General features: G+C 44.5%; 1 protein-coding gene across 1 annotated transcript in view; it reads left to right on the forward strand.

The window, feature by feature from the left end:
• The window catches only part of LOC306943084 (receptor-type tyrosine-protein phosphatase N2-like), a 196,020-nt gene that overhangs the window by 38,568 nt on the left and 144,050 nt on the right, over positions 1-13,402 (forward strand). The window contains exons 6-10 of the mRNA XM_079529287.1: positions 2,227-2,626; positions 4,259-4,371; positions 6,437-6,599; positions 6,981-7,021; positions 9,254-9,618. Of these exons, the coding sequence (XP_079385413.1) occupies positions 2,227-2,626; positions 4,259-4,371; positions 6,437-6,599; positions 6,981-7,021; positions 9,254-9,618 (1,082 nt within the window). The remainder of the gene's footprint in view (positions 1-2,226; positions 2,627-4,258; positions 4,372-6,436; positions 6,600-6,980; positions 7,022-9,253; positions 9,619-13,402) is intronic.

The following is a 13,402-nucleotide window of genomic DNA, read 5'->3' on the forward strand; positions in this document are numbered from 1 at the left end:
GCATTATGTTGTGCAAAAAACATTAAACAGTTGAAACATGGAGATATAAGGTTTCTGCCTGACGAGGATGTAACTGTCTACTTTGTATAAATGAAGAGCAGGTGTCTGAATAAACAGCCTGCAGCCTAGCACGCACGCACGCACGCACGCACGCACGCACGCACGCACGCACGCACGCACGCACGCACGCACGCACGCACGCACGCACGCACGCACGCACGCACGCACGCACGCACGCACGCACGCACGCACGCACGCACGCACGCACATACACTCGCACGCACGCACGCACGCACGCACGCACGCACGCACGCACGCACGCACGCACGCACGCACGCACGCACATACACTCGCACTCACGCACGCACGCACACACCCACGCACGCACGCACGCACGCACGCACGCACGCACGCACGCACGCACGCACGCACGCACGCACGCACGCACGCACGCACGCACGCACGCACACTATTGTGTGTTTTCATGAACAGCGGTTGGTATAACATCCAGATCAGAGGACTGATGGTTTCTCCAATCGTGTGTGTGTGTGTGTGTGTGTGTGTGTGTGTGTGTGTGTGTGTGTGTGTGTGTGTGCGTGTGCGTGTGCGTGTGCGCGTGTGTGACTGATGGTCTCTCCCAGCGGGGGTCTTATGACTCCAATTATACCAGCCCAGGGTTCAGGAGTTCACACCCCTAATTAATAACTCTGCCACCGATTGGCCGCCTGTCATGTCCGTCACGGAGGGGGGGCGGCTAGAGGGGACGGGCTGAAAGCCCCAACCCCCCTCCCCGCTGATGTGGAAGGGGAGATGGAGAGGGTTAGAAGTACTCCGATTTTAATTTTTTTACTTACATTAAAGTAGCAATACCACAATATAGAAATACTGTGTTACAAGTACAATGCCTGTATTCTTAGTATTGGAATCTACTGAATGTGAAGGTAGCCTACTGGGGGGAAGCCACACTGTGTCATAGGCTCAATATGTCAGTTTGACACATTCAGTAGATCCTGTGATCTTTTGTGGCCAGATGTAATTTCTTGGAATCTAGTAGGTCTATAGTAAATAATAAAAAAAGAAATCGCTATAACATTTGTTAAGTTGTCGGCAAAGTAACAAGTAGCTTAAAATATTTGCCTATAAGGTGTGGTGGAGTTGAACTATAACGTATTGGAAAATGGACATACTCAATTAAAGTAAAAGTACCTCATAATTAAAGTATTTTCCATTGGGGAGGTACGGTTAGAGGGGTTGGGCAAAAAATGAGGGGCTGCCCACCCCCCCACCCCCCTATAGAGGGTTAGAGGTGGCGGAGGCTCATGGGACCAGTGGGGGGGGGGGGGGGGGTGTGTGTGTGTGTGTGTGTGTGTGTGTGTGTGTGTGTGTGTGTGTGTGTGTGTGTGTGTGTGTGTGTGTGTGTGTGTGTGTGGTGTGTGCTCTCCATGGGAGTCATTTAGAGGTATGATTAACACTGAGGAAGATTAATGTGAAATCTGGGCGCTTTCTATCTGTATTGTTATGATAATGTTGGGCTTGTGTTGCCATTATTGCATGTTTAGTATAGTTAATTAATGGTCTAGTGTATATACCATACTGTATATTACACACTCACAGTGTTACTTACTGTGTGTGTGTGTGTGTGTGTGTGTGTGTGTGTGTGTGTGTGTGTGTGTGTGTGTGTGTGTGTGTGTGTGTGTGTGTGTGTGTGTGTGTGTGTGTGTGTGTGTGTGTGTGTGTGCCATTTAATTTAGAACACACCAAATCAAATCATACAAATACATGTTCAATCAAACATTCAATCAAAGCAAACGGCATAAACAATATTAGTTTGCCTCTTCTACAAAAATATAAGTTACAAGATACTGTTGCGCGTGCCAAGCTGTCATTCTCTTGTACTTGTAATTATTCCCACCACGGAGTAACCTCACGTCTCGGAGGACAGTCTGGTGAGACCATTGGGGCAAGACGGGCAGTGTCGGTAGGCCAATCAGAGGCAGGCGGGGCATTACCATGTCTATGCTCGGACGTAGAATAGATATACGCACAGTTCAGCAATGCCGTACTTCTGCTTGTACTGATTGGTATCCTCCCTAGGGCCGATAATGGCTTATCATCCTCCCTGCCCATTCATCACTCCCATCACCCAGGGCAAATAAAGCCTGGGTACGTGGAAATTATTACTAGCATTATGCTTTAACATGGATTCACATCCATTTCATTTTACAGAGTGACCGCTTCCAGTCAGGCGCTGGAGCAGACTACCACCCCTCCTGGTCCAAGGCCCCGGGTGGGGGTCAAAAGTCCTCATCCTCCCTCAGCTTCTCCCCCGGCATGTCCTCCTCCTTCCAACCCCAGTCTTCTCGCCAGGACAGACCTCGTCCTCTGGGGGCGGAGGCCGAGGGGGACCTGCTCGTGGCTGCCCTGAGGCAGTACCTCTTGGGGCAGCTGGACCTCCAGCAGGGGGGTATGAAGACCCCGGAGATCCAGGACGCACCGGCCCCTCGCAGCAGACCGGTCTACGGTAGCAGCCCTGACGGTTCTGGGCCTGCCAAAGAGACACTAATGCTTCAGAATGTGCCAGCAAGTCGAGGTCCCACTGTCAAGCAGCCGCTCTCTTCTGTGGATGGTAGGTGTTTATATTCTGTGGATGGGAGGTGTTTATATTCTGTGGATGGTAGGTGTTTATATTCTGTGGATGGTAGGTGTTTATATTCTGTGGATGGTAGGTGTTTATATTCTGTGGATGGTAGGTGTTTATATTCTGTGGATGGTAGGTGTTTATATTCTGTGGATGGTAGGTGTTTATATTCTGTGGATGGTAGGTGTTTATATTCTGTGTGGATGGTAGGTGTTTATATTCTGTGAATGGTAGGTGTTTATATTCTGTGTGGATGGTAGGTGTTTATATTCTGTGGATGGTAGGTGTTTATATTCTGTGGATGGTAGGTGTTTATATTCTGAGGATGGTAGGTGTTTATATTCTGTGGATTATTGTTTCATTATTTGGCTGAATCTGGATGGTGTCAAATGAAGCTTTGGTAGATGTTTGTGTTGTTGTGTATCATTCATGATGCCACTATCTGTAAGTAACCTATATATTGGTGATATATCTTCAATTGGCTTCAATTCGGGCTGGGACTCGAAATGATGTAATTAATTAGAGGCTTTGTAATGAATTAATACAAATGAATCACATGCTTAATCGCATATCAATATGAAACATATGAAACAGCTTTGTTTGTGTTCATTTATGTGCTAAAAGGACTTTTAGAGCTGTTTCACTGTGCAATATTTGTGGAATATATCTATCCAACTATCAACAGAAAAACTATTGACGACATCTCAACAATAATTGGAGGTACTTCATGGCAAAGTGACTACAGCCCAAACCTCTATCAAAATGTAATTTTACTTTAAGTGAAATAAATTCCTAGGAGGCTGGTAATTTGTAGATGGACTGCATTTATGAAGGACATTTCTCCAAACTGCTTTAGAATGCATTTTACATTCACTGTCACACTCTCTCTCTCTCTCTCTCTCTCGCTCTCTCTCTCTCATTCATACACACACACACGTGCGCACATACCGCACACGCGTGTGGCCATGCACTCGCCCGCACGCACGCACGCACGCACACTGAGCGTGGAGTGAACAATGCAAGGCACCAACTGCAGTTCAGTATCTTTCTCAAGGACATTTTGGTAGGAAGAAAGCCCTCCTAAATGCTGTAACTATCTGACTGACAGATACTTCTAACAGGACAGGAGACAGACTTTGAAGTGATTTTTCTATGTTTCGGTACAGCATTGTAGACAGCATGAACATGTCTGTCTTACACATGTTAATTTGGGGAATACACTTTCAGCTCTGCTACACCGGCCATTATCTTGAAATGTGCTAGAAAAAATGATTTGTTGATCATTTAGCTTCCCTCATTGGAGTTGATCATTTTAACTGACAAATTGGAGCACTCATGGTTAGAAATTACTTAGGTTTGATATGCTTTTATCATGTTGTATTTGTGCTTGTTGAAATGGTGCACAGACACAGAGCCACGGCACAATAAACAAGACAGCTACAGTAGGGGCTATTAACAGTGTTGCTACTATCATTGATATGTTTCATTTGATAGAGACTGTGCTGTCTTCATTGTCTCTTTAGTTCCATTAAAAACTAACTCAAAGAAGACACAGTAGAGGGATAATTACCTGGGTGAATAATTCAAGTGTACCCTTCCTCCTCCTCCTCCTCCCTGCAGAGCGGTTCATCCAGACCGTGGTGCAGAATGTGGGCAGAAAGCATGTGAAAATGGAGGACCTGACGGCCCACGACCTGGACCAGCTGTCCAGCATCATCGCTGATGCCCTGCAGGTATACAGTAGGATGGGTGGGTGAGTGGGTGAGTGGATGGATGGATGGGTGGGTGGATGGGTGGGGGGATGGATGGGTGGGTGGATGAGAGGGTGGATGGATGGATGGATGGATGGGTGGGTGGATGGGTGGGGGGATGGATGGGTGGGTGGATGAGAGGGTGGATGGATGGATGGATGGATGGGTGGGTGGATGAGAGGGTGGATGGATGAGAGGGTGGATGGATGGATGGATGGATGGATGGATGGATGGATGGATGGATGGCTTTTGTCTCTCTTTTCTTTTCGTTCTGCTTTGTATTTGTTTTTAAATTTTCTTTGCTTCTCTTGAATGTTTGAAATTGCTTGTGTTTGTTCATTTTTGTCCTAGAAGTCTTACATGACTAATAAGTCTATTCTTGTCTGAAATCGAAAAGCAATAAAAAAGGCGGATCATTGCTGGCGGGTTAACCTAATATGTCCAAAAATGTTACTTTTCACGATTAGTAAAAGACAATAGTAAAAGTAGCAGATCTACAAACTCAAAACGCATCGCTTTGCACCACATTTCGAGCTTATGGACCTTTTGTGAGGTTTCTGTCCGACAGCAACGAGATGTATATATGTAGTGTTGCGCGGGCCGGCTTTTTTGCATAACCCGCCCGTCCCGTCCTGCCACAGGAGCCAGCCTGCACCAACCTGACCCGCAAAACAATATATTAATCAACAACTCGCCCGCCCCGTGGCCCGCAAAAACAAAAAAGCGCTATTAAAGGACCTATAACATAAAATTCAACTTTTTCAATTTCTTGTGTGTTTTTGGGGCTCCCATATGTGTTTTCTATCCCCACAAATAACCAATTTTGAACAATCAGGCTTTCATATCATATTGGTGTTTTAATGGAAATTGCTCTCAGGAACAGCTCAACTGATTTTGGCCTCATCGTGATGTCATCAATGTCACCCTACTTTGTATAATTCCTCCTCTTCCGTTCCAAATTTGCATTTTCACTTTGTTTACAATGTCCACCATTGTTGATTTTCCAAGCTGGCATGGAATGGAAACAAGCCTGGTTTTATCTAGCATCAGTATTATAATGACTCAAATATTAAATAATCTGCATATCAGCACCCCCACCACCTCAGGACATTGTGGTACTGCAGCTAAAACTGCTTTCAAAGTCCAGAAATAAATGACAAGGCCTGGTTATATCAGAGTGGTGATTGAGGTTCAAACCATTATAAATAAGTTTGAGGGACATAGACAATATGATATTAAATATTAAAAGCAGTTTTAAAATGCATGTTATTTGCGCTTTAATATTAAGTTTCACATCGCATGCATAATCGCATTTGCTTGATTGAGAGAGAGAGAGAGAGAGAGAGGGAGGGAGAGGGAGAGGGAGAGGGATGACGGTCCCTCGGATGAACATATCAAACTTAAGCCCAACACTTATACACATACGTGACATGACATAGGCCGCCGCCTATCTGTTTCGGAACGGTTCACTTCACTCAGCATTCAGCATGCAGTGTAGCTCTCCACTCGAAATGAATGAATCTCTGCATGTTCTCATTTTAGTTTTGATTGTGCCTATACTTCGACTTTGTTGTGCAGCGGTGGTACCACACACCCAAAATAGCCGCTCCACTAGCTCACAACGCGTCGCCTACGACGCATTGTGAGCTTGTAGATCCTATAATTCTGTGTGTGCGCACTGTGCACGCCTGCACGGTCACGCGCTCAATTAAGAAAGATTTAATTCAGATGCGCTGACCAGGTTCAGACTTTCATAAGCACAAGATGAGCAACAGCACAAGCTGATGATTTCAGCAGGAGGAGTAGGAGAGCAGGCACCGGAATGCTTTTTTTCTCCTTTTTGGGGGGAAAGGGGGGGTGACCCGCCCTACCCGCTGCGCAATAATTGCGCTGAAAATCTTGACCCGTCCTCCCGCCCCGCGGGACCTGCGGGCAACGGGCCGGCCCGCGCACCACTAATATATATATACACACACACACACACACACACACACACACACACACACACACACACACACATCAATCCCCATTACATCCCTCCCTGCAGGTGGTGGAAAAGGAGCAGGCCAGACCCCGAGCCAGAAACCTGGAAGAGGAGGAGAAGGAGGGGAAGGAGGACGTGGTGAGAGATGAGGAGGAGGAGGAGGAGGAGGAGGAGGAGGAGGTGAAGAGTGTTCCCACAGCCAACACAGAGGAGCCACAGCTTCAAGGTATATGACGTGGTTTTAGGTTTTAGGCAAAGCACAATGATAGTAATGAATATATAAAATTCGCATTCAGATATTTAATTGCATTAAAACAAAAATAATAATGTAATCCCTGCATCCATATTCTGGGGTCGGGCCAATCTAGTGAGTGCATCAATTCCTAGGAGGTACTGTAGCCGATCTACAAAATCCGATCTACAGTGTTAATAGACCTGTGAAATGCTCCTTACAATATAGACAGTGGCGAGATAAAAACATTGTTTCTTCTGTCTGTGGTATCACTGAACTGTTTATTGCGATCAGATTATACTGTACCCAATATATGGAAATGTAACTGTCTGTCTGTCTGTCTGTCTGTCTGTCTGTCTGTCTGTCTGTCAACAGAGCGCCACACAGACACCGAGCAACTAAACTCTAAGGATAAGGTAAGACCTCCATCGTCAGACTCTTGACCTCCATGCGGATAAGCGGTTCAAAGACGTGTCAAAGCCCGCTCGAACCCACCAACGTAAATATACTCTGTGTGGAGGATAAACTGCACTCCAGAAAAACAATTTTCAAAAGAATTGCGGGGTGTTTGATGTCACCCCATCGAGCTGCCGAGCCGGAAGATCCAGGCACGTTTCATGTAGGCTCTCCAGTCCGTCTTAACGTCTGAAGAGCCCAGCAGAGGGCTACTGACTCCCAGGACAAAGATGTTGCGATATTTCATCATATTGCACCATAGAGATGCTGCAATGATTTTTATACTGTTGTTTATACCAAAAGGTTCTCAATGTGGGGTCCAGGGACTCCCAAGGGTCCTAAAGGAGTGTTCCAGGGGTCCACAATCATCTACCTCGATGATTGGTAGTCAGGAACCAAAGGGACCCTCATGCGTGTCTACTGTAACTCTGAGAGTCCACAAATGGAATTGATTCCATTCAATTCATGTATGTGTTTTTCACTAACCTTTGAAGAATCACCCAATTTTGTACATCGCTCCATTCCACGCACGGGTGCCTTAGAATAGCGTGCACGAGTGTCCTAATGCCGGAAAATAATCCATGATAGATCTGTGAAGAAAAGTTAGAAAAACGCGTCGTCGCATAGGATTCCATTGTGTGGGGGTTTTCCACTGGCCCCCACAGGCAGGGGAAGACTCGGGTTTTTTCGGTCACGTGATACACATGTGTGACATCACGTGTGGTGAACTATCCCCCCAGAGCCCCTAACCCAGGGTTCCCCAATGAAAAAATTAAAAACCCAATTTTTCGTGCGTGCGGACTCGGCCCCCAGCCTGGTTCCCTAGTCAAAATATGGCCCTTGAGGAAAATGAATTGGGGAACCCTGCCCTAACCTAAAGGGACGCCTGACGCCTGGGGCTATAGAACCACTGTTCTATAGCCTAGATGTTTATTACATGAAATGTTATACAAATAGATCTTTATTATATGGAAGGTTAGCCATTTTAAAAATAGATCTTTATTATATAGGTTAGCCATTTTAAATACATGCTGCATTGTTACTACATTGATACTCTGACATGACTAGCAATTATCTGTGTGGCCAGCAGCACTAGAACAATGAGCCACATCATTATTTCCGGGTGCACTTACTTAGATTGCAACACTCTGATGCTGCAGTTAATATGATATTGATGAAAAAAGAAAAACATTTTTTAGACAGATGATAACATAATTATTACATCCATATAGCTTTTAAATTGTTTCTATTAAAAGTATGGCTGTACCCAAAAGACAATGGAAATAATCATTTGAGTAATGATTGTCCGGTCCGAAATCGAAGTCAAAATAATGTGCCACGTTGTGAGCGTGTAAAATAGTAGTGTTCATAATGTAGGCTGCTTTTTCACTTCCTAGAAATGTAGTGTAGTTGTCAAATGTGCAATATGTCTCTTTGAAATGTAGTGAACTGAAAGTTATTAAGCTTAAAAAAAAAAAAAAAAAAGATCAGCAAGATCATGGCTTCTATTACAGCATTCTAACTTTCCATAGAGAAAGAATGGCTGTACTTTATATTAGCTTGGAATCCCTGTCGGTGATATCTCTGGTAGCCAGCTTTCTGAATTGTCCATAGTCCACCAATGAGACGCCATCTTATAATGAGCATTTGTGTGGACCATTATGAAGATAGGTTGAAAATGGCTGAAGTGGTCTTTTAAGTACAGTCCCCCAAGCAAATTCACTTCATTATTGTCCACCACTGTAAATAGGCTCTATACATCAGCTCCATACAGCAGCCTTACTGGAAAGGAATTGGTCCTTACTGTCTTCATAATGTAGGTGCATCAATAATTCTAATGAAGGCTCTAGTCCTTTTACTGTTATACTGTAGTACAGTGGTTCCCAAACATTTCAACCCTTAAGGTTCCATTTGTTTTTGTACACTCTTAGAGTAACATACCGGTCATGGGCCATTTGGAACCCCCTCAAGGAATGAACCATGAGGGAACCTGGGCCACACTTTGAGACCCACTAGTGTAGCAGAGTGTTTCCATATGTGCCAACATGCACAATACCAGCCTTCATTAGCATCATTGGCAACACAGTAAGGAGGAGGCCCAATTACTGTCCGATATGGCTGCTGTGCTTGGAGCCTATTACCTATTCTTCAAACCACACCTCAAACCTATTTGTTTTCCCCCTTTGTTTCAGGCCCAGAACAACAACAACCTGTTCAGCAAGCTCCTGGCGTACCTGGACAAAACCGCGCTGACCCCCGACCCCAGAAACCAGGAAGCGGCGGCGGCGGTCGAAACCCCGACCGCCAGAGGACACACAGTCGGCCTGGAGAACGTGCAGAGCCGAACCAGCGAGGCGGAGGTGACTGTGCAGAAGAAGGACACCACCCAGACGGTGGAGGAGGTGTCTGAGGTGGAGGGCTGGATTAAAGAGGTGGCGCCCCCTCCTGCCGCGGTGGTGTACGAGCAGCCCCACGAGAAGACCATGCACGTCCCCGAGCTGCAGCTGGACGTTCAAAGCGACGACGATGTCTTTGGTTACGTCATCACTGACACCGAGTAAGTGTCGTTGTTCAGTGTTAATTATGTAACTTTTTTCACTGATGAAAACAAAAGAAAAACTAAAGAAAAACTATGCTATGTTGATTAAAACTATGACTAAATATGTTGACACTTTTGTCAACAAATAAAAACTATACTAAAATGGGAGGGACTAGTGGAGAAGAGATCCAGTGGTAGAACTAAGACGAGCCATGTTTCGTCTTTGCTGGGAAAGTGTGTGCATAGATGTAATGTGTTGATCAAAACAGAATCTAATCCAAAGTGAGTCCAAGATAATATGTGAAATTGTCAACCTGTTCTACTGTTTTACCATGAATGAAGAAGACTAGTTTCAGTCCTACTATGGGTTGTGCTAGTGACCAATTATTTTGTTTTGTCCACCCACATTCAACTCTACTGTAGGTAGTTGTCATGTCACTGAGCCACTGTGTGAAATGAAATATTGTTCTGGTAGTCCGTAATAGAGTTATTGTCAGGAAACAGTCAGAGAATGGCAGTGTCATCATAGCCTGGCATGGCCAGACTAATATCACTGCGTAGATATTAGTCTAGAACTTCGGTGTGGAAGATTCATTTCCGAGAGGCGGTTACAAACGGATTCCAATTTCACAGAAAAAAAAGTCTCACTTTGAATTGTGGGCTCTGTTTGGTCACCCACAACTCTGGAGTGAGTAAAATGTACATATTTTCTGTGGAAGATTTGTCTGGTTTCCAGGCTAGTGTCATCAGAGTATTTTAAGTATGTGATGTTAGTTTTTTTTGTTAGTTTGTTAGTTTTTTTTTGTACACTGTCAGAGCCCCTGTTGTTCCCATTGTGCCCGTTGTCAGAGTACCCGTTGTACCTGTTGTACCGACTTCTCACTTGGCATCTGAGGGTCCTCGGTGATACACACACACACACACACACACACACACACACACACACACACACACACACACACACACTGCGGAGCGGTCTTGATACCGGAAGGTCGCCAGTTCGAATCAGCGGTCCGACACGTTAAAATTACCACCGCTGAAGTGCCCTTGAGCAAGGCATTGAACCACTACCATGAAATGTTCTATGAGCAGGGCCTGGCTGGAAACAAGTTCTTGAGCTTAGCCCAGATACCCTGGGTAAATATAGTAACTTTGCTTTGCTTTGCTTACACACACACACACACACACACACACACACACACACACACACACACACACACACACACACACACACACACACACACACACACACACACACACACACACACACACACACACCAATAATTTGAAGAAGATAACGATGGTTCTCAAGAATAAAGATATAGCACAGATATCAGATTAGATTATTTTTAGATAGACCAGATTTTCAGGCCTGGAAATCTGGTTTGAAGAGGTATCATGTATGGGTTTGTTATGTTTGTGGCACCCACCCACGGTCCACAGTCCACCCACAAGGCATTGATTTTGTTTTATATACGTAGTTTCAACATATCATCTCTGTTCGGTGGAAACCTCATGTGTTCAAAACGGTTACTTTTCAGGGTTCAAAAGTAGCAGATCACAAGCTGAAATCGTGTCGTTTCCTGACATGTTTTGAGCTTGCAGATCTGCTTTTTGTAATGCTTTTGTGTGATGCTGTAGTATGATCTGATCACGTAGGACATTCATTTACGGATACAAAAAATATATAGGCCTATGGAATTACCAGTACTTTGCTCAAGGACACAGGAGTATGTATTGGTGTGGAAGGAAACAGGAGTCTACCCGGAGGAAAGTTGCGAACTGTTACTCCGGGTACCAAGGACCTTAGTGCTAACCACTGTTGGGTAAACCATCCCCGTCACAGTCTGCTGAATGACAATACAATGTGAATAACACTTGGTACCAGGCTAAACCACTGTGCCACCAATATGCTTTGTTTCCACTGGTTTATGGGCTAAAATGTTTGAGACTTAGTATGCAATTAAATGAGTGAATGGTATTGTTACTTTTTGTTTCCTGACCTCAGTGCACAGAAGGACAATGTCATGCCCAGCTGGTTATGCAACCCACTGAGCATTTTTCGGCCTATTGGACCTCTAGTCTAGAATGTGTCTAAACGGCCGTCTAAAACCCATTTATAACTGGTCTAAAAGTGAACGTTTTTTCAACGGCTAGACTAAGCCTAGACGTTGAAACAATGTAATTTAACAGCTATATACTCTATTAGACACTTAAAAACAGCTAAGATATAGACAGTGTATATAGACGATTAAAAACAGCTAATAAACGTCTAGGCAAAGCTTAGCCGTTGAAAAAACGTTCACTTTTAGACCAGTTATAACCCGATTTTAGACGGACATCTAAAAGCAGACTATGGCTCACTGGGAACCCCAAGGCTCTTACTAACACAACTTAAACTTGGCATCAAAAGCAACACAGTCGCACCGAGTAGGATTACTGGAGTGCGTGAAATAAGTTTTGAGCATTGTGTATAGACAGACATTTTTGTCCTGAGGCTGACATGGCAAAAAGGGAAGAAGAAAAAAAAAAGGGAAAGATTTCTGGCAAATGTAATGTCTTCACAGCGCACCGGTGCGGGTCTATGCTTTGCGAAACAGCTTTGTCTCGCTTTCAAAGCTGTTTGGGTATAGAACCCACGGAGGGCCCGAGGTTTGTATCATCATTCAAATTGGAGGTATTGGAGGTACCTTGTATCTCCCTATTTCAACTTTTGTATTTTCCTAAATGAACGCCCTACTTCATCATACAAGAGCGTCGCACAAAAGTATTGAAAATAGCAAATACCCCATACCCTCGGTGGGGTTGGTGAAAGGGCCTTTCTGTGTGGAGTTTGTATGTTCTCCCCGTGTCCCCTACGGTAAGTACCCTCACAAAAAACATGCAGTAATCCTGGTCTCTATACTGCCTGACCCTGGTCAGCCTGATGGAGGGGAAAGGATCTGGTTGTAGCGTGTTCCTTCCACGCGCTACGTCCTACCTCAGTTTGGGGCTCTCCTCAGGCTGGCAGAGGGAGAGTAGCACATAGGATTACAATTTAGGCAATTGGCACCGGGTGAAAAGGGTGTCGTGGGATTTGTTTGCCCTGGCAACTGTAGAACAATAAATCACATCATTAGGCAGCAGGTATACTATATTTCAACTCTATAATTATTTTTGGGTGCACTTAAAGGACCACTTCACCACTTTTCAACTTCTCTTCCTATAATTGGTCCTAACTAATGTTCATGATAAAATACCACCATTTTTTCCTACTCAGTCTGTGTCTCATAGGAAGGCTGTGGGCAGTTCAGAAACCCGTCCACCAGTGACATCATCTATGGTGAATCCAAGCTAATAGAAACGGCAGGCTTTCTTTTCCTGAAAAGTTGCAATGCAAAAGTTGAAGCCATCGTTCTCACGATCATACAAATCTAAATATATTTTAAAACAAATCTTGTTTAAAAAAAAAATCTACCTAATGATGATGTCACTGGTGGACGGGTGTCCGAATGCCCAAAGCCCTCCTATGAGACACAGACTGAGTAGGAAAAAATGGTGGTGTTTTATCATGAACATTAGTGAGGACCAATTATATGAAGAGATGTTGAAAAGTGGTGAAGTGGTCCTTTAACTAAATTGACACGACGGCAAGACTCCAGTTAGAACCATTTCAAAGGTAATACTGAGAGGGGGGGGGGGGGAATATATAGGCCTATTTAGACAAAAATTATAAAACTATTATAATTTATTACATCCCCACAATCCTTTGATTGTCTAATAAAAGTATGGCTATACCCAAAAGAAAAGAGTTATGATTGTG

Source organism: Electrona antarctica, assembly GCF_951216825.1.
Source record: "Electrona antarctica genome assembly, chromosome: 19".
Classification (NCBI taxonomy): Eukaryota; Metazoa; Chordata; class Actinopteri; order Myctophiformes; family Myctophidae; genus Electrona; species Electrona antarctica.